This window comes from Phocoena phocoena, chromosome 7 (assembly GCF_963924675.1).
Source record: "Phocoena phocoena chromosome 7, mPhoPho1.1, whole genome shotgun sequence".
In the NCBI taxonomy this organism is placed as follows: domain Eukaryota; kingdom Metazoa; phylum Chordata; class Mammalia; order Artiodactyla; family Phocoenidae; genus Phocoena; species Phocoena phocoena.
In genome coordinates this window covers 88,158,969-88,180,715 of record NC_089225.1, presented here as the reverse complement: position 1 = coordinate 88,180,715, position 21,747 = coordinate 88,158,969, and the positions used below count along the sequence as shown (strand labels likewise).

The 21,747-nt window shown below is 33.9% G+C and overlaps 1 protein-coding gene across 29 annotated transcripts in view; it reads right to left on the bottom strand.

The window, feature by feature from the left end:
- The window catches only part of MAP2 (microtubule associated protein 2), a 73,168-nt gene that overhangs the window by 9,622 nt on the left and 41,799 nt on the right, over positions 1–21,747 (bottom strand). For 8 of the 29 annotated variants that reach the window (XM_065880698.1, XM_065880700.1, XM_065880702.1 and 5 more), the window contains 5 exons: positions 21,359–21,565; positions 21,051–21,185; positions 18,098–18,159; positions 13,438–13,585; positions 8,403–8,743 (listed from right to left, as the gene is read on the bottom strand). In XM_065880698.1, coding sequence (XP_065736770.1) covers positions 8,403–8,743; positions 13,438–13,585; positions 18,098–18,159; positions 21,051–21,185; positions 21,359–21,565 — 893 coding nt within the window. Of the gene's footprint in view, positions 1–8,402; positions 8,744–13,437; positions 13,586–14,525; positions 14,697–18,097; positions 18,160–21,050; positions 21,186–21,358; positions 21,566–21,747 lie in introns of all 29 variants that reach the window. The other 21 variants (XM_065880703.1, XM_065880707.1, XM_065880711.1 and 18 more) reach the window with 8 other exon arrangements.

The window sequence follows — 21,747 nt, the reverse complement described above, 5'->3', positions numbered from 1 at the left end:
AAATGTATTATTGTATCAATCAACTGGATCATCCTCCTAAAACTCTGCCTTATTCAAAATTCTACCAAACTCCCTATTTCCTATTAAATGCAACAAAACTTTTAGCCAGGCAACCAGGGTTTGTAGCAATTCTGATTTTTGAGTCCTCTCTTAATACTTTACATTTCATCCAGACTGTATTCTAGTCCATATTAAGGGCCTTGTTACATTTTCAGGTTCACCCCCATGCTTTCTTCATGTTCTTATCTCTTGACAGAATGCCCTCTTTCCAAGTTTAGTCTGTAACAGATCATCCTTCAAGGCTCAGCCAAACCAGTCCCTCGAAGTGGCAGGCTGGCAAAAAAGGATTTTATTCTCATGGGCATACATTGATTACTTGTATGCACACACCACTGACCTTTCATTCATATAAGGGTCTTATAAGCATGAAGAGTTATAAAAAATAGGTTAATGTAATTGAATAATTAATCAGAATTATTTAATTTTAATTAATTCTATGTATTCCTCCACAATGTTAGGAAAGAACAGAATAGTTACTTTCTGGATATTCTTGATGTGAGTCTAGTTGAATTTTACCATAATGGTTCAATTGAAGTGATCTGCCACTGTACTCTCTCCGCATATAAGTTTAATTGCTCCTTTAGAGAAATGAGCTTTTTGTTTTCCCCCCCAATGTGGGGTTACTCTAAGAAAGGGCAGGAATACAAAATGCAGGCTATGCCTGTAGACAGGAAAAGATCTCTTACTAGAGATTAGTTGGAAATATGAAACATGAAAAATGAAAGAAAATACAATCCTAACATAGTTTTTAGTAAAACAGTTTATAAACCAGAGGCATTAATCACAGTGTCAACTTGGATTTCTTGAGCAACAGAAACTTGATTTTTTTGACACTCTCTGCTGCTGCTTATTAAAGTAAAAACATCCCCATGTCAGCTCAAGATGGCAAGATATGGAAAGTAACTGGGAGTCCGAAAGTTTGGATTCTGTTCTCAGCTCCTTTACAGTCTGGTACTAGGTCTTTCAGGTCTCTTCTAGGCATGAACCTCAATTACAAGAAATTTCCTTCTTTCTCCATCCAAGGTTGTCTTAGAAAGAAATTCTTTTTGAAAGGTAGTGGACAGTGACACTCAATTGACTTCCCTTCAACTTTATGGGGAATTAAGCTTTTCCTTTGGGTTTGCATCATTTCTCAGGAAGGCTTATTAAGCTTTCCTTTATACTTGCATTATAAAAACACTTTTCTGTCTTTTTCAAAAGTATTTCCTATTCCATAACATTCAATTTTAATGAAAACTATTTAGCCTCTATAGAGTCCAGAGGTATCATATATTAAAACAAAAATATTGTTATATCATATATTCCTGAAGATTGAAAGTTCTCTGGAACAGATGATGTTCATCAAATATTCATCTGTTAACAACCCTGTGCTGTGGTCAAAATGCATACAGGTATACAAACATTACAGTCCCTTCTGAATTTTAATTAACTCTACCAACACTGATCAATAACTTCTTCAAAACTAAGTATATAAATATAAACAATAAGTATATTTCAGTACACATTTTAATAGAAATAATAGTTTATGTGAAAACATACAATTCCACAGATCTCTAAGGAAAAGAATATGGAAGAGGGCCTATTAAGGCATCAGCCCAATTTTCCTGTGTAGACTGTCAAAAAGCACAGAAGGTAAAACCTTGTTGAGAAACCTTGGGGTGAATGCACAATGTTGAAAAATTTGGAAAGAACTTTTTGGTGAAACAGACATTGAGTTTAGCCTTTAGAACCACTGTTAAATATTTTAAGTGGTCTGCCCATGGGCACTGGAAGGAAAGTTATGAATATAGCAGTCATTGTGACTCATGAAAATTAACAGATAATGAGCTTTATCAAGTTCATACGCCAAAATCTTAACATTACATTTTTTTCTTTAGTTTAAAATTTTAAGGAATACTGGACCAAGTTGGTAAGAAAGTAACTTTTTGAGAGTCTGTTCAGTTGTTTGAAAACAACCTGAGATTTAATGCTGTTCCCATGTCCTTGCTTGGTTTGTAAATGAACAGCAAACAAAGAGACTCCACAGGCCACAACTTTTTAAACCCAAAGTAATAATTTTTCCACAGTTTTAAATAATTAATATTTATGAAGCTTAGCTCAATAACTTTTCATTACCTTAGAAAAGATACTTGAATTACAGTTATAAAATTCTATTGCATAAAGACAGGGTCCCTCAAAGAGAGAGAGAGGCATGGACATATATACACTACGAAACGTAAGGTAGATAGCTAGTGGGAAGCAGCCACATAGCACAGGGAGATCAGCTCAGTGCTTTGTGACGGCCTGGAGGGGTGGGATAGGGAGGGTGGGAGGGAGGGAGACGCAAGCGGGAAGAGATATGGGAACATATGTATATATATAACTGATTCGTTTTGTTGTGAAGCAGATACTAACACACCATTGTAAAGCAATTATACTCCAAAAAAAAACTGAGAAAAAAAAAAAAAAGACAGGGTCCCTGATCTCAAGGAGCTTTCATTTTGAGATAATGATGAATTTGAGAGCAAAAAAATGCCTTGTAATGTATTTTGGTGAACAGTTTTTCTTCATGCTGGGTTGCATTTTACAGTTAATGGGATATTTTATTACACTTCTTATTTAGCACTTATTTGGAGGCCTAAGGAGATGGAAAGAATGGCTTGGAAAAAACTTAAAATTAAATAAAGGCAGGGAACTAGGGGAGGACAAGAAAAAACAAACAAACACTTTTTTTCTGCCTAGATTGTAGAGGCCAGGGGATGTTATTGTCATCCATTCCCCTTTTATCATATAGTGTCCAGCATAGTCTTCGTAAATGATGAAAGAATAAATATACAAATGAGAAAAAAGATCTAAATAAGCTTCAGTCTTTCGTTTTTTTTATAAAATTTATAATTTGTAAATTTGCCTATATATTAATAGCACTCAGTAGACCTTCACAGTGGTGACCATCATAATTTTATATAATGAGAAAAAAATCCTGTTTTACTATAACTTATCAGTTGCCTCCAGAATTAATTCCATTTTTCCATTTGAATATAAAATTGAAAGCAACTCATTCAAGTTAGCATGTGAAAGGCCAGAAAACGTCTCAGGATAATGCCTAAAACTTTATAAGAAAATATAAAAAAGATTCCACTCTACATTTCACACATTTCATTCTCTCCTTCCTCCTTCCCGTTGCTTCCCCTTCCTCAATTACACTCCTATTTCAGAAACACTGCTTTTTCACTCAACTTCACCTGGCCCTTTGTGGCACAAATATTTATGGAGTCTATTAGAGTACCTAAATGAATGTTTTTTGATGAGCTGCAATGCAAAAACACTGTAGAACCATGGATCTGAGAGCTTAAAGTATCCACATAGTCTATTTAAATGAGGTGGTGCTATATACAGAAACAAGTATTATTTTGTTGCTTCTATCCTACAAATAAGAAAGTTGAGGGCTACCCTGGTGGCGCAGTGGTTAAGAAGCCGCCTGCCAACGCAGGGGACATGGGTTCGAGCCCTGGTCTGGGAAGATCCCACATGCTGCAGTGCAACTAAGCCCGTGCACCACAACTACTGAGCCTGCGTGCACTCTAGAGCCCACGAGCCACAACTACTGAAGCCCACGCACCTAAGAGCCCGTGCTCCATGACAAGAGAAGCCTGTGCACTGCAACTAGAGAAAGCCCACGCACAGCAAAGCAGACCCAATGCAGCCAAAAATAAATAAATAAATAATTTTAGAAAATAATAATAAACTATAAAAAAAAAAGTCGAGGACTAGAGAGGTCAGTATCTAAGGTCACACAATAATTTAGCAAAAAAGCTGGACCAAGAACTCAGCTCTTACATTCTGATCCAATATTCTCTTAGCCAAAATTCACTGTGGTCCCAGTGTGGGGTGTTTCTTTGGGTAATAACTGTAACAGCTTTAGGCAGTCACACTCATTCAACAAGTCACTAGAAAGAATGCATCTCTCGATGCATATAGTATACTACATTCATTCAACTTTCACTCAACAAATATGCCAAATACCTACCATATACCGAACACTGAGGATGAAACAGACCTCAGCCCTGATTTTATGGAGCTTATGGTCTAGTAGGTGAAACAAGATAGACATTAAATAATCAATTATACAATGGAATGTATAAATATGGTGAGAAGCCCTGGCTACAGTATCGAGAGTATATCAGATAGAGAAAATAACAGAAATATTCTACTCAGTATTCTGTAATAACCTATATGGGAAAAGAATCTGAAAAAAATGGATATATGTATATGTATAACTGAGTCACTTTGCTGTACACCTGCTACTAAGACAACATTGTATATCAACTATACTCCAATATAAAATAAAAATTTTTTAAAAAGAGAAAAGAACAGATGAAGGGAGACTAGTTAACAACTATTGCAGTGATATCAACAAGAGATAACATATCCTGTGCTAGGGTGGTGGAGAGTGGACTGAAAGAAATGGGTAGAATAAGTGCTGTTTGGGGCACAAAATCATTAGCACCTAAAGATGGCCAGGATGTGGAATGAAGGAAAGGGAGATGAAAAGAAAACTCTTTGTTCTGATTTGTGAAACCACCTCATTAGTAACTTTCAACTATCACAAGGTGCTTTGTATACTGATCTTCATAAAGCTGACAGAGAAAAAACAAGACACTTGTCAAAACATGTAGGAGTATTCCATATAAATCAAAGTGCCTATAAAAAAAATCTGATCCACAGATAGAAAAAGTACCATTCATTGAGTTGTTGCTTAAATTTTTTATGCCGCACATTTAGAGAAATTGTTTATTTTCTTACCTTTGTTTAAATCAAGCAGACTAGTCCTTAAAAAGCTAACACTTTTTATTCTAAAATTTAGCTTTAGATTTAATGTAGCTTAAGGGGCTAGGTACATTGAGATAGTTTTAAATTAATACATTTAATAAGATAGCTTTACCTATGCCTTGAGTTAAATCAACCAAGCTTACTATCTATAGTGAATCTGAGATTACATATGTTCTTTCCAGTAGAATGAATTTCTATTTTAGCTGAAAAGATTAACTTTATTGCTTTCTGTAAAGCTCCTCATATCTTCAGCTAGCTTATCTATTCCATTAGACATTGATTTGCCTCACCGAACTAAGCCCTCAGCTGAGCCTCTTTGCCAATAGAAAATTGGACTTCAACAGAAGAGATAATAGCCATAAGCACAAACCTTATACATATGGAAGAGCAATAAATGTTCAAAATGGGGCAAATAATAAAGCTTCCCAACTTGGAAAGTTGTTGAATTCCTAAGACACTATATACATTTCCTCTCCCTAATATTAGTGATTGCACAAACTTTAAAACAACAATAATAAAGCTTTTAAAATTAAATTATTTACATACAATTAAACCACTCTGAATTTTATTACAATAGAGTCTGTGCAGATGGTTTGAATTAATTAAATTAAGGTTACATCTACCAATTTACTCCCATCTTCACCAATAAGAGTTGTGTGACTTTTTTTCTTAATAACTATAGATGACATATGTCTATTACAAAACTGGGCTCCTACAGAAGGCATCAGTGTTGTCTTGGTCCTCTTCAGTGATTCTGGGTTGGTCACTGTCCATTCAAATATCCTAATATATACAATTACTATTGGGGACAACATGCCACTGGCTTCAATTTCCCCACAGGGTGCATTTATGGATTCTCTGTCAGATAACAAGGGTCTTTAGCATATTATCTTGACAATTTCTAAGAAGCTTTAACATAAAAATTTCTCTTAGTCATTTTATAAAGTTGAACCTTTAAAATCCAATCAAAAGCCCCAGTTTAACATATACAGAAAAAGACCCTTTCCTCACTCCCTGTATTTGAGAAGATGATACACTATAAGGAGGCTTTTAGGGGGATAGTGTTAAAGTGTTGAGTGAAATACTTTTCCTACAAAAACAGTTCAACTGTAGTGCATCTCAATTTCCCAGTTCATTTTCCTGTCTAGTTTAAATGAATTGATGCCATCTATCACAAAATAGAAGGCAAATATATTCCCTCCATCTATTTCTTATCTTGGTGAGGAAATACCTCCTGCTTCTCCAACAAAAGTCACTTTATAACTCCACTGTTGTAGATTTTTTCCAAGTCATCTGAGGATGCGATAGGATAATTTTGCATCAGGTTACCACTTGCCTCATGGAACAAGAGATTTTCTTCAAATGACATGATGGTTTGAGGCTATTTTTGTTCCTTCTGTAATTTTTTGTGTCATATCTTTACTAACCCTAATTACCATAATCTCTAGGGCAGCATTAGTTCAGCTCAAACGAGTGAGACATCTTTATATCAATTTTATCAATTAACAAATATAGTAGAAGTCAATTAAAATTAGACATAGAAATATTCACAGCCAGATATCATAATGAAGTAGAAAGAGAAAATAAATAAGTCTTCATATTTTGGGCTTCGTTTAACTTAATGGTTCTAGCAAAGCTGAGGCCAAAACAACTTTTTGTCTGTCTTGAAAAGTCCTTTGAATAAAATCATTTATTGTCAAATTATATCAATAATTATTCCCTTCTTATTAGATTTCACTTTTAGTTTCAATAAAATATCTTTGAGGCACTTAATATTCCCTTGTGATTCTAAGAAGAAACAGGTTCTTTTAAGTATCAATATTTTTCAGAAGATAAGCAAGTAAACTTCACATTTAGTTAAGGAGAATACCAGGACACTGGGATATTTATAAAAAGAGAATTGATTTTAAATACACATGATAATTACTCTATGTTAGGGGGTAGCTCAAAAGAGCTAAAATAATAAACTTGCAAATTGGTACTAAATTTATTTTATTCAACTTACTCTTTTCAATTATTTATGTATAAATATAAAAATAATATGACATTTGGATATTTCCAAAAGGCTCAAAATATTTCCTTCTCTTGGATGTGCAAAACTATGATAAAGGCAAGAGTATGAGATTTTTCGAATTACAGGCTTAAACTTGGTAGAACTATTTTTGTTTTATGCCACTTAAAAAGTGTTTCTTGTAGCTCATATTTTAATAACATTGTTCTATGAAAAAGCATCTTTCTGTGACTATATTATTATAGAATGTTATAGTTGTTCTGAAAATGGCATACTGAGTCCTTCGTTCCATCTTTGGTTGATTTTTGCTTAACTCTTTGGACTTTCTTGAACAGAATCACAATGAGAAAGCAAAGAAGTCTGTTGCTAAAGGAAGAAGCAATATTAAACTTTTGTTTCAACACTGAGTAGGAGTCTTCGACAGCCTCACGTTTTGGCAAGACATTTCTTCTAAACCTGCTGAAAATACATTTTCTTTGGCATGAGAGAGGGATACCAGAAATCAGTGGCAGGAAATATAAGAGATAAGAAAAAGAGTTGGAAGAAAATAATATTGAGGTTAAAAAGAAAAGCTGTTTTGGTATATTGAAAGGGCATTACAAGTTTGCTAATGTATAAAGGAAATGATTACTTTCTCTCTTCTTTCACTAACAGATGGGTGTTTTATCTCTTCATTGACAGTAAAAGTCAAACTATGGGTATATCAATATCACAAGGGAAATATTAAATGATATTTGTATTTGTATTGTATTAGTCCTTCCAGGCTAATTGCTTTGTCCAAACACATAGTGTAAAAGCAAGGTTCAGGTTAAGGTAGAACTCAAAGCCCTCTGGTTGGAAAAATATGTGAATATTTGCTCTGAAGCTGGAGTTAAGAGTTAGTAGGTAGAATTTTACTAAGAACCCTATTCAATAAAATTAATCTGAAATAGATTTTCCAGTAGAACCATATAGAACTGTCTATTAATTATCAACATGAATATTTGCCCTTTGCAATGTCTGGGCAATAGCAGCCAGAGAAGAAACTTGGGGAACAATGTTCTGATTTGGAATGATCATGGGAAAATGGTAGAAGATGTCATAGGAAATCCTTGGGGAGAAGGAAGGCGATAAAAGTGGAATTACTAAAAGATGGTCAAAGGAACTCACAGTCAGGATCTAAAACAGATCACTCAAATTCATATCAGAAGTGTAACTTTAATCTATTAGGTTAAAATCCACAAGGCAATAGAGATACATTTAGAAAAGATCTGTTAGGTAGTCAACTAAAAGATTCTCTTATACGGTTAAATCAATTTTTATCTAGTAATAACCACAAGCCATATGATTTCCATCATATTTCATAAGCTATCTTTCTCGGATAAGATCCATACCCTCAGCAATAAATCATAACCTGTAATGCTTTAAAACCTCCATCTCCCTTTTGTTTTAAGAACCGTTAGCCTATAATATGAGGATGGCAACATAATAAGTAATGGGATTTTACTTTGGCAGCAAATACGTGTGTACATGTGATTCTTACCTGCCCCCCTTTAGGCTGGTATTTGATGTTCTCTGTCGATCCAATTTTGGATTTGACATTCTTCAGGTCTGGCAGTGGTTGGTTGATAAGCCGAAGTTGCTTGGGAGTAGCAGGAGATTTTGGAGGCGTACGTATAATGGCAACTTTCTTCTCACTGGGCACCAAGATGGCAGACTTGGGGGTTCCTGGTGTGTGAGGGGTCCTGGGGTAGCTAGGGGTTCCAGGAGTGCCTGGTGTGCGTGAAGAATAGCTTGGTGGGGTACCAGGAGTGATGGCGGTTGATCCGGGGGTAGTGGGTGTTGAAGTGCCACTTTTTCCTGCTCTGCGAATTGGCTCTGACCCTATATTAACAAACAAAACAGAACCCAAACCACAGTGTCAGAAAGTTCTCCTGGAGACACCCCCCTTCCCATCCATTGTTAGAACTCATAATTCATTAAATTTCTAAAGGGTTAATATTTGTGAATTACAACAATGCTCGAAAAGGTGAGAACCTCTTATTTTTAGGCCCATAAACTGGTGACATTCTTTTGATTCTATCAATGTGAAGATAATACTTGGGTTTTCCTGATTTATTTATTTATTTATCTATCTATCTATCTATTTATTTATTTATTTATTTAGCGGTACGCGGGCCTCTCACTGTTGTGGCCTCTCCCGTTGCGGAGCACAGGCTCCGGACGCGCAGGCTCAGCGGCCATGGCTCACAGGCCCAGCCGCTCCGCGGCATGTGGGATCCTCCCAGACCGGGGCACGAACCCGTGTCCCCTGCATCAGCAGGCGGACTCTCAAGCACTGCGCCACCAGGGAAGCCCCTGATTTATACTTAATTCTCATTATGAATGTGTCAAAAGTATTTTCTTCTTGTGTGATCATTTAGGCATATGGATCTGCCTTTAGTTGGAAAAAGAGTCTGCACTTAACGTTCTTTGTGGGCTCATATTTACTGAAGAGTCTTTGAATGACATGCAGAACACTCATTCTTTTGTGTAGTAAGTTTATTCCGAGATCCAGGTGGATACACAACATAAAATTGTATATTTAGATCACATGCTTTTGGCCTGCATAGAAAATTATTTAACTCTAAAAAAAAAATCCAGTTCTCTCCTTAGAAAAGTGGGATGTTATAAAAATTTATTCACCGTGAATCTTGTACCTGATTGTGTTTGCAAATATTTCCTTTATAAGGAAATATATCTTAGCTCTTATTAGAAAAAACAAAACAATTTCTTTCCTTAGAAAAGTAGGGTGTTGTAGCAATATGTTCACAGTGAATCTTGTGATTGTTTTCTCCCATACTTTCATTACTAGCTTGCAGTTTGGAGTCAAATCAATAATCCTTCACTGTCTATTAATAATAAAGATATTGTGAGGTGTATTTCTTTGCCTCAACTTGAAATTAACCTCATTTTATCATTTAACTCATTTCCCCTCATTTTCCTATGCTATGTTTCTCACATTATTTTTTTAATGTGGGCTTAAATGCCATTTCAAATGCTTTTTTGAAAGAATAATGATATAAATGAGGATACACCTTAACAGATTTCAAAGCACTTTTGTGAATACCGAACATCTTTTGTGAATAACCAAACGTACACACACGCAGTAGAGGCAGCTCTTATTATGTGTAACTTAACAGTAAGGACATTGAGGTTCATTTACCCAGATGATACTAAATGCTAAGCCAGATAAGATATTTAGCTTCTTAATATTTGTTGAACTTTCTCTTAACTCTAAAAATCTTTCATCTAAAATAATACATTGATTCCAATAATAGAACACTGATTTACATTGTTTTCATTTATTATACAAATTCTTTCACTTTTTAAAATATTTTATAGAAGGGCATGATTTTTATTTTTTACTACTGAGTATGTAACTTTGTAAAATCAATGAATCTTCTGGAAATTTTGTATAGGATAAAGATATAACTCATTAATTTTAAAATTAATGAAGTAAAAGGTATCGTAGAGTCATCTGATGTAATTCATCATCAGTGCAGAAAGTTCTTCCTGAGAAAGGAGACTATTAATCTTTGCTTAAATATTTACAAGGAGTGAGCTCAAGAGCGCTTCTGAGATAACTGTAGTCTGAAGACAAAGTAAATCTACCCATTGGTCTAGACTCAGTCTCCTGGATAACCAGAATAATTTTACTTCCTCTCTCAGTGAACAGTTTTCACATATCAAGGCAAAGTTGCCCTGTGTCCTTTTGGTCTTTTAGTAAAAGGGCAAGACATGGGTAGACTATTCAACTGGCAATATGAAATGGGATTTGAGAAGAGTAAAGTGATAAATTAGTGATTTTTATTGCTTTCCACAAATATGACATTTCAAGACCAGGATAATACAACCACATTCAACTTGTCTTTCTGTAGATTCCGGGCTATAACATGTGTTTATGGAAAGGTTTTGATGTTGGTTTGAGTCAGTCACTATGTCCTGAAAAATCTCTTCAGAAACTTATTTCCTCCTCAAATGTATTCTCCATCACGTCATCACTTTTAAATAGCTCAGGTCTTTTGGGGAGAGGGGATCATCTCTGTATTATTTGCCGCTCTACCTAACACTGGTGTCTTTTATGGGGCCTGAACACAGCAGGAGCTTAACATATTTTTTTTTAATGGTATGAATTTGATTCAGAATTTATCCAAGTGTGCTGAGGTATTTTTCACTTCATGGAGACCGAGTTAAAGCAATAATCTGGATGTGCATAACAATATTTACTAAAAGAAACATTTGTGTAAAAGTGAGAGTTATTTCTATACCCCCAGAAAATGGCTTTAAGTTTTGAAAAAGTAAAGGAGGAAGGTTCTGTGTTATATCTGGAGAATGAGAAAAAAAACACAAGTATTAAGAAGCTCTTAATGCTGCTGTTCAACAGATACGATCAATTTTTATTGTAATAAATTATGTTCTAGTCATCAAAAATGACAAATTCGCCTGTTTCTTATTAGTTCTGAAATAGAGAAGATTAAATTAAATTACCAAAACGATCTTAAAAATATTTATGAGTTACTCTATGACACTATGTTCTTATTTATCTTGTCATCTCTTCAGTGACAATGTCTTTCCCTCCTCTTGGGCTGAATGAACTTCCTGCATAGCACTTTCTTTCAAATCTTTTCAACAGCTGTACAAAATGCTAGAATATTCCTGTGTGCGGTTAAGGAGATGATAGGCAAATGGGAGGAGGCAAACTGCTTGTTCTGCTAACTGTCCCTGTGCCTTTTAGCTATTGCTATGTAGAGCTAAAATAGACCCTACGTCCTAGATTATCAGAGTATCCTTTATGTTCATTGCCAAATAATACAATGTTGTATGCTTATGAGCATAAGTAAAGGTAAAAAGTCAAGGTAGAATTGGCTCAGGACATAAAAAGCAATTTGTATACAGATACCTTTTAAAAGGCAGAGTACAGTGGCTCAAAGATGTGGATTTACGTAAGAAAGTGTCATTTTGCTTCCATGGCAACAAATACTAGCATAATTCAAGGTGTGTTTGGGAAGCCCTCGGGCCTTTGTGTTGGCTCAACATCCCTGGGGTAATTGCTGATGCTCAATTCCAACTCCAGGTATTTGGAGTTAAATTCTCTTCTCTGGAGATTACTAACTCTTAAACGTCTTCTTTGCTAGTTCATTTGCCTACTTTACATGTGCTAAGGTGAAAAAGAGTGATCTCAAAGGCCTAGCATGTATTTCAAAGGATGTTAATGCTTCATGAATCCAAACGGTGTGGGACACAATGGCTTTAATTATAATAAACACTTTCACTGTAGGCAAAAAACGCTGTTTAAGTGTCATACAAAATAGTCACATTTGAAGTGGGGCAATTATATTAAATACTTAGAAAATAGGTGGTGAAATCAACTATAATGTGATAGTAGTAGCAATTTCCAACACTTTTGTAATGGATTTTAAATGACAGAAAGGCTATTCTCCAAATGTTTCCACAATTTTGTAATAGCTTTTAAATGACAGGGATACTATTCTCCGAGTGGTTCTACAGAACAGTTCCCTCATACTATTTCTTCTAAATAAATATAGAGAAGACATTAAGAGGACAGGTTGTGAACTTATCAGTGGGCTGAAAACCAAATTCAGCCACTTACTAGCTGTGTAGTATTGAACAAGTTACTGTCTTTAAAAGGTCAGTTTTCTCATCAGTAGATTTAATGAGGTTATTAATATCTAACCATCAGCATTGTTAATTAAACTGATGGAAAAATGTGTCTTAAGATTTTAGCACATATATGTGATTAATAAATGGTAGTATTTTTGTGGTAATAGAAACATGTTTATGAAAATAATTTAAATTACTAGATAGTCTTGGTAGCAACACAGCACGTAAGTGGGTAATGATTGGAACTTTTTTATATTCTTTACATAAACTGTGATAATTGCTGACCATTACGTTATGAAATCAAAATAAATTGAAGCTATTGCATAGAACATGCTATGTTTACAGCCTCACTGGAATGCAAATTCTTACCAAATTGAGCAGGATCCTTAATTTTGATTGTTGATTTTCTAGTTAGATTTTAAGACTTGTAATTCTAATAAAGGTTAAGCTTTTATATTTAAAAAGTCCCTGGACTTCCCTGGTGGTCCAGTGGTTAAGACTAGGAGCTTCCACTGCAGAGGGCACGGGTTCTATCCCTGGTTGGGGAAGTTCGGTACGCCATGTGGTGTGGCCAAAAAAAAAAAAATCCCTGACTATTGGTTTTCTCTACTAATTAGTTCTTTCGAATTTTCTTTTTTACTTTAAACTTCAAGAGAGAAAATATATTCTGAAAATGACTTTATTTCAATCCTATTAAATGGATAATGAGGTAGTATTCCTCCCTCAGTTGTTTTGACTCAAATAATGGTTTTGGACCCATTGATAGCCTGGATCTCTGATTCTTAGGACAAATATAATCTGATTTTAATGCATATTTTATTTGCAAATATAAAATATAAGTACATTATAAGCTACTCCACTTAAGGGATTTAAAAAAAATGAATGAAAACGAAGCCAAAGCAAAATAAACCTACTAGTGGTCCGCCGTGCAGAAGAGGAGATAGAACTGTTGAGAGAGAAGGAGTTCTCATCTCTGTCTCCTGATGCGCCTCGGCGAGGAGGGAGAATGGAGGACGGTCTCGGCAGAGAAGAGCGCTTTTCTGGGCTCTTGGTTACTCCATCCTGGTTGGGGAAAATAAAACGACGTTGGGATCCTGTGAATCTTCGTTTTAATTATGCAAAGTAATTACATTGTTCTGGCTAAGTTTCCTCCTGTATTGGTAGATGAATTTCTTTTAATCCACACTACTGACTTTTATATACTTATAAGCATTTCTGCTTCAAAACTTAGAAAGAATTCAGATTTGCCTGGAGGTTTTATAAAAATATATTATTTTGGAGTTAGTGCTAAAAATCGATTGTGAAATTCAAATTCTAACATTATGATAAAAATAATGTGCTCAAGTAGTCTCCAGGTAATTAATAATTTTAACTGAGAAGTCTTCATCAGCATGATAATGTATTAATCAGAAAGGACTGGCAGAAAGGCACTGCATGTGCAGTATTTAGCAATGATAACCACCATATACTGTGCACTTACGTGACAGGAATGCTAAGTACTTTACATCCATTTATGATTTAATTTTTACAAAAAATGTTATATGCATTTTAGAGCTGAGGAAACAGCTTTCATCAGTTTATGTAATTTTTTCAAAAATCACTGAGTTGAGAGGTAGCAGAGTTAGTATTAAATCTTGATGTGTCTGAAACTGAGCCCAAACTGTCTATATATTATATATAATATAATTTGGTACAATATTATATATAATATGTCACATGTAACATCATATATAGTATATTTTGTATTTGAAATTTTATTAAATATCAAATAAATAATAAATTAATTATGCATTGTATATCTTACAAAAAGACATCTATTTTTTAATGATTAGACTATTTATAACTATTGAAACACTTAATTTGTACTTGTTTTTAATAAGGTCTATTGTTTATATGTCAAACACTTCAGAACTGAAAGTCTTTGCTTTCATACATTTACTGAATTGTGTCCTTCTCCCAAATTATGCTCCTTTCTGCACCTTTGATTGGCTTGCTGCCTTACCTTGTTCCCTGATTCTGAGTATGGTAAACGGTCTGTGGAGCCCGCTGAGGTGGGCTGTATGAATAAACTGTCAGAAAATGTAGCCCTTTTAGTCGTACTAGGGCAGGCTGAGCTGCATCGTGGGGACTTTGTGCTACCCTGTAAGGCAGGAATCTTTGACAAGGTAGAATTCTAGCCATGAAAGAAAACAAACAAAAGCACAAAATAAACCAAACTATGAAGTAAAAGGAAAATTAAAAAAAAAACATGTAAACATATAAGAAATTAAATGTCTGCTTTTAATAAGAACACATGATAAATGGTTATAATCAATGATAGAGATGTATATTATGTGAGAACAAGAGATTTTCATTGAACACATCTTTTTAACTGGAACTAACTTAAGAATACATATATAATGAGAATATAGATTAAAATATTATTTATAAATTCTATGTATAAGGTCTCTGATTAAGCCATAAACCTTATAATGATACCATTTTTGGAAAATATCTTGAGAGTCTGTTGGAATTGTTCCTTTAATAAACACAGCCCTTAAATGGTATATATAATCAATATTTTGATCACATTTCAAGAACTTTAGAACAAAGTATATTTAAGGCCTAATAATGGAAAATAGTTCCCTTTTAAGTTGAGAAAATGTATTTTCAGATTATCTACACTGATTTCATCAGAAAATTGCAGATTTTATATATGAGTTCATTTTATGAGTCAAATGCATACCAGGGACCAAGTTATACCATAGAATTAATAACATTTTTATGCAGAGACCACAGTTTGTATGATGTGCTATAAATTCTAAAAATGAAAGTCAACACTGACTAGATTGCCCATAAAAATCACAAGACTTATTTCACAGGTGTTGATAATCCCTGGGAAGATTGTCGGCAAGAGCAAGTGTAAGTGGGTTGGACACATATATACAGCTTTTGGAGAAAGCTATGCTGGCATGCCACATGTCTCAGGGGAGACTGTTAAAACTACAGACAAGTATGACAAAGCCGAGGAGATTTTTATCTTCAAATAATTAATATGATTTAGCCGATACAAAAATAGCAGTTGAAACTAAGATTTTTATCTCAAGTTGTAACCTCCGTAGACACTTCAAAGAGGCATAAGTATTCACAGACTGCACGAATCACTTCTTGTTTTACAGACCCAGCACCCTGAGTGGGAAGTATAACTGGGTCAGCACAAGTCATTCTTTTTTGACTGATGCTACCCACAAATTAGTGAATTTCAAAAGTGTGGCATAGGAAAGAAAAATGGAGTAATTGGATTGCCTGAAATTATGAAAGACATCTACTAATCTCCTGCTAAAAACAAAAACAAAATAAAATGAACAAACAAACAAAAAAACTCAAATGAAATGAAAGATTATAGGTTAGGTTCACAATAAAGATCAACTGAAAAATCAGAGAGAACTGTTCTGATGGATGTACTGAGTTAATCTTGAGGTTTTAGGAAACACAGGAAGAGGATGAGGTTACAAGGAAAAAGGAGGATTTTAAATGAGAAAAAGTTAGAAAGAATGGTGGTCTAATCTCTCTTCTTCAGAAGGATGAGATGGGCATTTACAAGGAAAAAGATTAGTTTTTGTGTCAGATGTATATGGTCTCTGTCCAAGTGTAAGCATTGAATGCTAATTCTTGTTGAGTTACTTGAAGACCAACGGACTTGAAAATTTCTGAAAGATTTTGCAAACAATATAATCTTAAAAATTACTTTCCTACCAAGAGAAAGCTCAGACTTAACTTTCTGTATCTGCTCCTAAAGACTTCCACTTAAAAATAATAATAATAACTATTGCTGTTTATTGAATAAATACTATATTCTAAGCACTATAGAATGTATTATTTCATAAAATTACTGTACTTAGTGTTTACAGCTCACTTATGATATAGGAATTTTTACTCCTCCCCTTATTTTTGGAAAATTAAGGCACAGGAAGAAAAAGACCATATAGTTAATAAATGTTCAAAACTTGGATGTGGCCTGTTTCATGGCCCTGCTCTTAACCAACACAACCCACTAGTTCCCCATCAGAAACAGAAGGTAAAGAGATACAAATCTTGAAATAGCAGTGTGGTCAAAATAAGGACTAAAATTACCAAAGTGATAAATGGATTCTATTGCTTGCCATAAGTTCAGGACTATGTCTGAAAACATTTATATAATAATAAAATATACATATATTTTTTAATCAACATAAAGTCCCTTGGCTGCAATATGATATAAAAGGTTTGGCTGTCATTGAAAATGAATTCCTATTTTTCACAATAAATAAAAAGTCTAAAACTTTATTAGTTTTTAGAAAGCTAAACAAAGAATTGTGATTTACATATCATACATGATGGCTAAGACCCAGAACATTGTGATACATTACTAATTTTCATCACTCAAATTATTTGTTGTAATTTTAGGATTCCATGATAAGTCTTTTAATTTTTTTCTTTCAATGAGAAAGAAGTTAAATACTCTGTGTTGGTTTTGGTCTTTTGAAAGTTTAAAAAACATGATTAATAATACAAAAATAAAATTTGCAAAATAAGAAATATAAAAGATTTATAAACATAGAAGAAGCTAAACATCATTAATACAACCAAATTAAAACAACAAAATATTTCATCTCCATAACTTGGTAAATATAGAAAAAGTATAGAGATATCTAGTAATAACGAATACAAGCATGTTCGTATACAGCTGGAGGACATATAAGCTGTAGAACCTTTCTGGAGGACAATTTGACAATATGCAGCAAAAAGTTTAAATGTGGACTTTCTTTTTGAAACAATGATTTTGCTACTAGAATATTATCCTAAGGAAATGCATATGGATACATTCATAGATGTAGCCAAAAAGATTTCTACAGTAATACTGCTAAAATAACAGAAAACTAGTTTGAATGTCAAGTAATGGGAAATTGATTAAGTACATCACTGTGAAAATATAAAATGCAATATTATGTAGTCATTAAAATGATGTACAAGAATGTTTAATGACATGGAAATCTGTTTATTGTTTAATTAAAAAACCGGTATGTGGTGTTTCCATCTTTGTTATTAAACCTATAAATGTGTAAAACAAATTAAGATTTTATGTCAAAATGGTAACTGCAGTTATCTTTAGATAAGGAGATAAAATATTTTTACTTATTTTTCTCATCTACATTAATTTTCTCATTCTTATTTTGTAAAACAACAATGAAAATGTGTTGTAAAATACAGTTTAGTGTTGATTATAATGGTTTATCTTGATTCTATGAAAAGTAAATAAATTGGGCTCCCCCAATTTTGCCAGATCATTATGGTGTTTCACATGTTTTTGTTTTACTAACAAAGAGGCAGCCTAAATCCCAGCTCTGCCCTCACCAGCTACCATCACATTCCAGAAGACATTCGTACATGCTTGACTGAATGCCATCGAGAATCAATCTGGGTGAGTGAATGATCTAAAATGTTTTAAAAGAGTAAACATCTAAAGTTTAAATTTTATCTAAAATTATTAAAACATTGCCACTAATACCAAAGGGAATGTTGAATGAAGAGCAAGGAAAAAATTATTTTACTCACAGACACTTTGTCCTTTGCCTGTTTAAATACACTGGGAGCCTGAGCTGATTCAGCACCTGCTGCTGTTGAGAGAGGAGACAAAAACAACCCCACACTTAGTGGCTAAAGACCACATAAATGCATTTTTAATGCCTTTTGGATATTCAGTTGTGTCAACAGACTAATGCAAAGCGAATTTTTTTATCTTGAGACTCAAATTCAGTAACTGAAGAAACCCGAATAATAAGAACATTATAGCATGTGGCTCCCACTATACAGTGTGCTAATTACTATAACCCAGTGTTTACCAAAGCACAGGTAAGCACACCAAGTGATTTTCTATCTGTTACCAATGTACCCTTAAATTACTATTGATCCTTCAGAATGGAAATCATAGGACAGTAATCCGAATGCTGCAGAATTTACGGAAAAGGGGAGTGATTGGTTTCTAGGGTGAGCGTCACATAAGAATACTCACAAGAGATTCCCAAACCTTCTTTATGTAGCCACTGTCATATCTACAGATATTTCTGCATTTTATATTTTAAACTGTCATGGTCTGCCAACCCCTTTCCCTCTGCACCCCTTCATTTCACAATATGAATGACACACTTGTTTGACGTGAAACGGACCACATGAGAAGGGAAGGGAAGAAAAATGGCTTGTCAAGAAGAGAAAACATGAGAAGAATTTTAAGTTCAGTAAAATAGACCATGTTCTACACATGCACTTCCTGTATGAAATTATTACCACATCTGTTACTGTTGTTTCTCTTGCTGCTGTTTTATACTTCTGGTTTCAATTTTAAACTCCATCATCTCTAGCATAATTTCTGCTGATGACTTACCTGACTTGACTTAAATATCTTTCACGATTGAACACAACCCTTTGTGTTTGGGGAAACTGTCCCTATTTAACAATTGGGCTAAGAAAATAAAAGGCATAAACTTGTGTGTTTACTTCCACCTTAATTTTCTTTCACAAGAGAGAAATCCTCTGGAAAAAAAAATACTTATCCTTATAAGCACTCCAAATGAGTTTCAAAAAGGTTTCTTATGCCATGTGCAGTTCTAACACAAAAATAGTAACAGTCCACAATATGTTCTGTGCTATTTAGGACTGGCTAGTAAGATTATTCGCAGACTCTGAAACTAATTTTTTTTTTTTAAAGAAGCAGTGCAAATTATGCCTCTTTACTATTTCTACAATATAGCTCATTTTTTCTGCGACATATATACTTTGCTTTAAGTCAATGAAACTCATCTTTGGTATATGCTTTCTGTTTGAGTATCTTAATATTTGAATAAAAAAGGAAGATCCTAATTAGTCCAAAGATCTTAACTTTCCTTTAATGAATGAAATAAAAAGGCAAGTTATTCTCAGTGTGGCATATTGAATACTAATGACATGCAGGTACTTCACCAAACCATTTGACATTTCCTCTGAAATTGTACGATCCTAATATATTTTTCATCTTTTTAGGTGGCGTATAGGGCTTTTATGCCCCAACCAAGAGATTCTGCCTGTGCAAGCATTTTTCTAACTAGAAGAAAAATTCCAAGTTTAATGAAAATGTACTAAGTAAGATGCACTAAAAGATTTAGAGATGTCATGTTAATTCCTAAGTCTTAACTTAGAGGAACCCCTCATTCTAATAAACCTTCATCATCAAGGTGTGTATATAATTATGTCTTCTACTTTCAAATCCTGCCTTACATACTAGTTCTTGAAGGATGCTCATGAGATATTTCCTATATGAAGAACACAAATGAAAAACACTTGAAATTTTTAGTGGCTATCATGAAACCATCAACCTTGATTTTTTTTCTTACAAGGGTTAATGCTGCTCCTAACCCTTTAAAGCCACCCAAAGATTCATATAAAGGCACTTCTAATGTATAATGGATTGGGAAATATTCCTTTCTGACTTAAGAACTCTGATGCCTTCTTTTGTAGACTGCAAGTGTGCCATTTAATCAATGCTAAAATAAAATATATTCTAAATGAAGAGTATCCTAATATAATTATACATTTAAAATAAATACTTTGCACTGAAATTTAGGAATAGAATTTACATTATAGATATTATGTATGGTCTTTTGTGATGATTTGTAACATGTTTCACTCCTTCATTCCACTACTTTTTTAAACAGTAAAAAACAAGTATATCTGAAGAAGACAGAACAATAAGAAGGTAGGAAAATAGAAATAAACCTAAATTCTAAGATATTGGGAGGGAAGGGGTTTATTAAATTTTAAAGTTATTAAATTTTTGAATACTACGTTATGTAGGGGAATTTAGCAGTTTGGATTCAACACATTTAAGAAAATCCCAAGGACAAAATGTCAGCTAAGAAATGTAGTAACACCAGAAAGCCTGGCTAATTTTGGATATGAAAAATAACTCTGGTGGGAATACCAGACAATTTACTTTTCTATTTTTTTCTTTCATCCAAAAGCAAAGTAATTTTTCAACCACAATTTCACCCCAGATTTGCTTTTCATTTTCCATCTCAAAATCACTATGCATTCTTGGTGGTTCTCAGTAAATTCATCAACATCAGTAACAGATTTGGCAATAACAATATAGAAAATAGGACAAATACATATGGGTTTTTAAGCATGAGGGAGATAAATAAGCAAAATAATGAGAATGCATACCACGGTTATATTCATCGCCATCGTCTAACCAAAAACACAGAATGAAAATAGGAATCCCCAGAACGTGACACTAGAGCACAATGCCAAGATACAATCACTGTTAAGTCTGAGCATGACAAAGAAACAGATGGTCATGACCTCTTCTGCAGGGAGGGAAAAAAAAAAAAGAATAATGATACAAGACACTTAATAGCGAAATTGTTCATGACTGCTGAGATTCTTGGAAGAAAAACAAAACGAAGCTGCTACAGTAATGAGATAAAAAAAATACACGTCCATGTTTGCCAGCCACATTGCAGAATTGAACAGTCACCTGTCGTTTTCCGCTTAACACAGGAGAGATGAGTTGGTCTAGTATATTTGATAGCAGGTTTTAAAATGAATTTCCTGGAGGGAGAGTGGGCCTGAACTTCTGTTTTTTTAGCAAGTTCAGCCTTCTTATAAACTGCTATGAATAAGAAAACACAGAAAGCATACCATCAGGAAAAAATAAACACTTGGAGCAAAACCGAATGAAATTTCATCAATAATTAGTTACCATGGTTAGGCAGTTTCTTCTACAAAAGAGTAATAATGAATTACTTCAAAAACATTTTTTAAAGAAGTGATTGTTAAATGAACCTTTTTTCCTTCTCACTTCATCTCTGGAGACTGTGCTAGGTTCCTTTTTAGCTATTTTTCTTTCAGGAGTGGAAATTCTGCCTCTCCCGGTTTTAAAAGGCTTTTCTTTTCTATGTTTCTCAAGAGATGGTCTCCGAGCTTCCTTTTCAGCTTTCTCCTCTTTAGGAATAGTTTCTAACTGTTCTGTCATGATGCTCCTATCATCATCTGTGGATCAAAGCAAACCATGACAACAACAACAACGAAAACATTAGTAACAAATGTACAAAATCCTTCATCTATTTTAAAAAATGCAAAATCAAGAGATAAAGGGTCATTTTAAAATGTTTAAAAATGAAAAAAAAAATTCCACTAGGTTACTGGATTTTATTTGGGAGTAGAAAATTTAA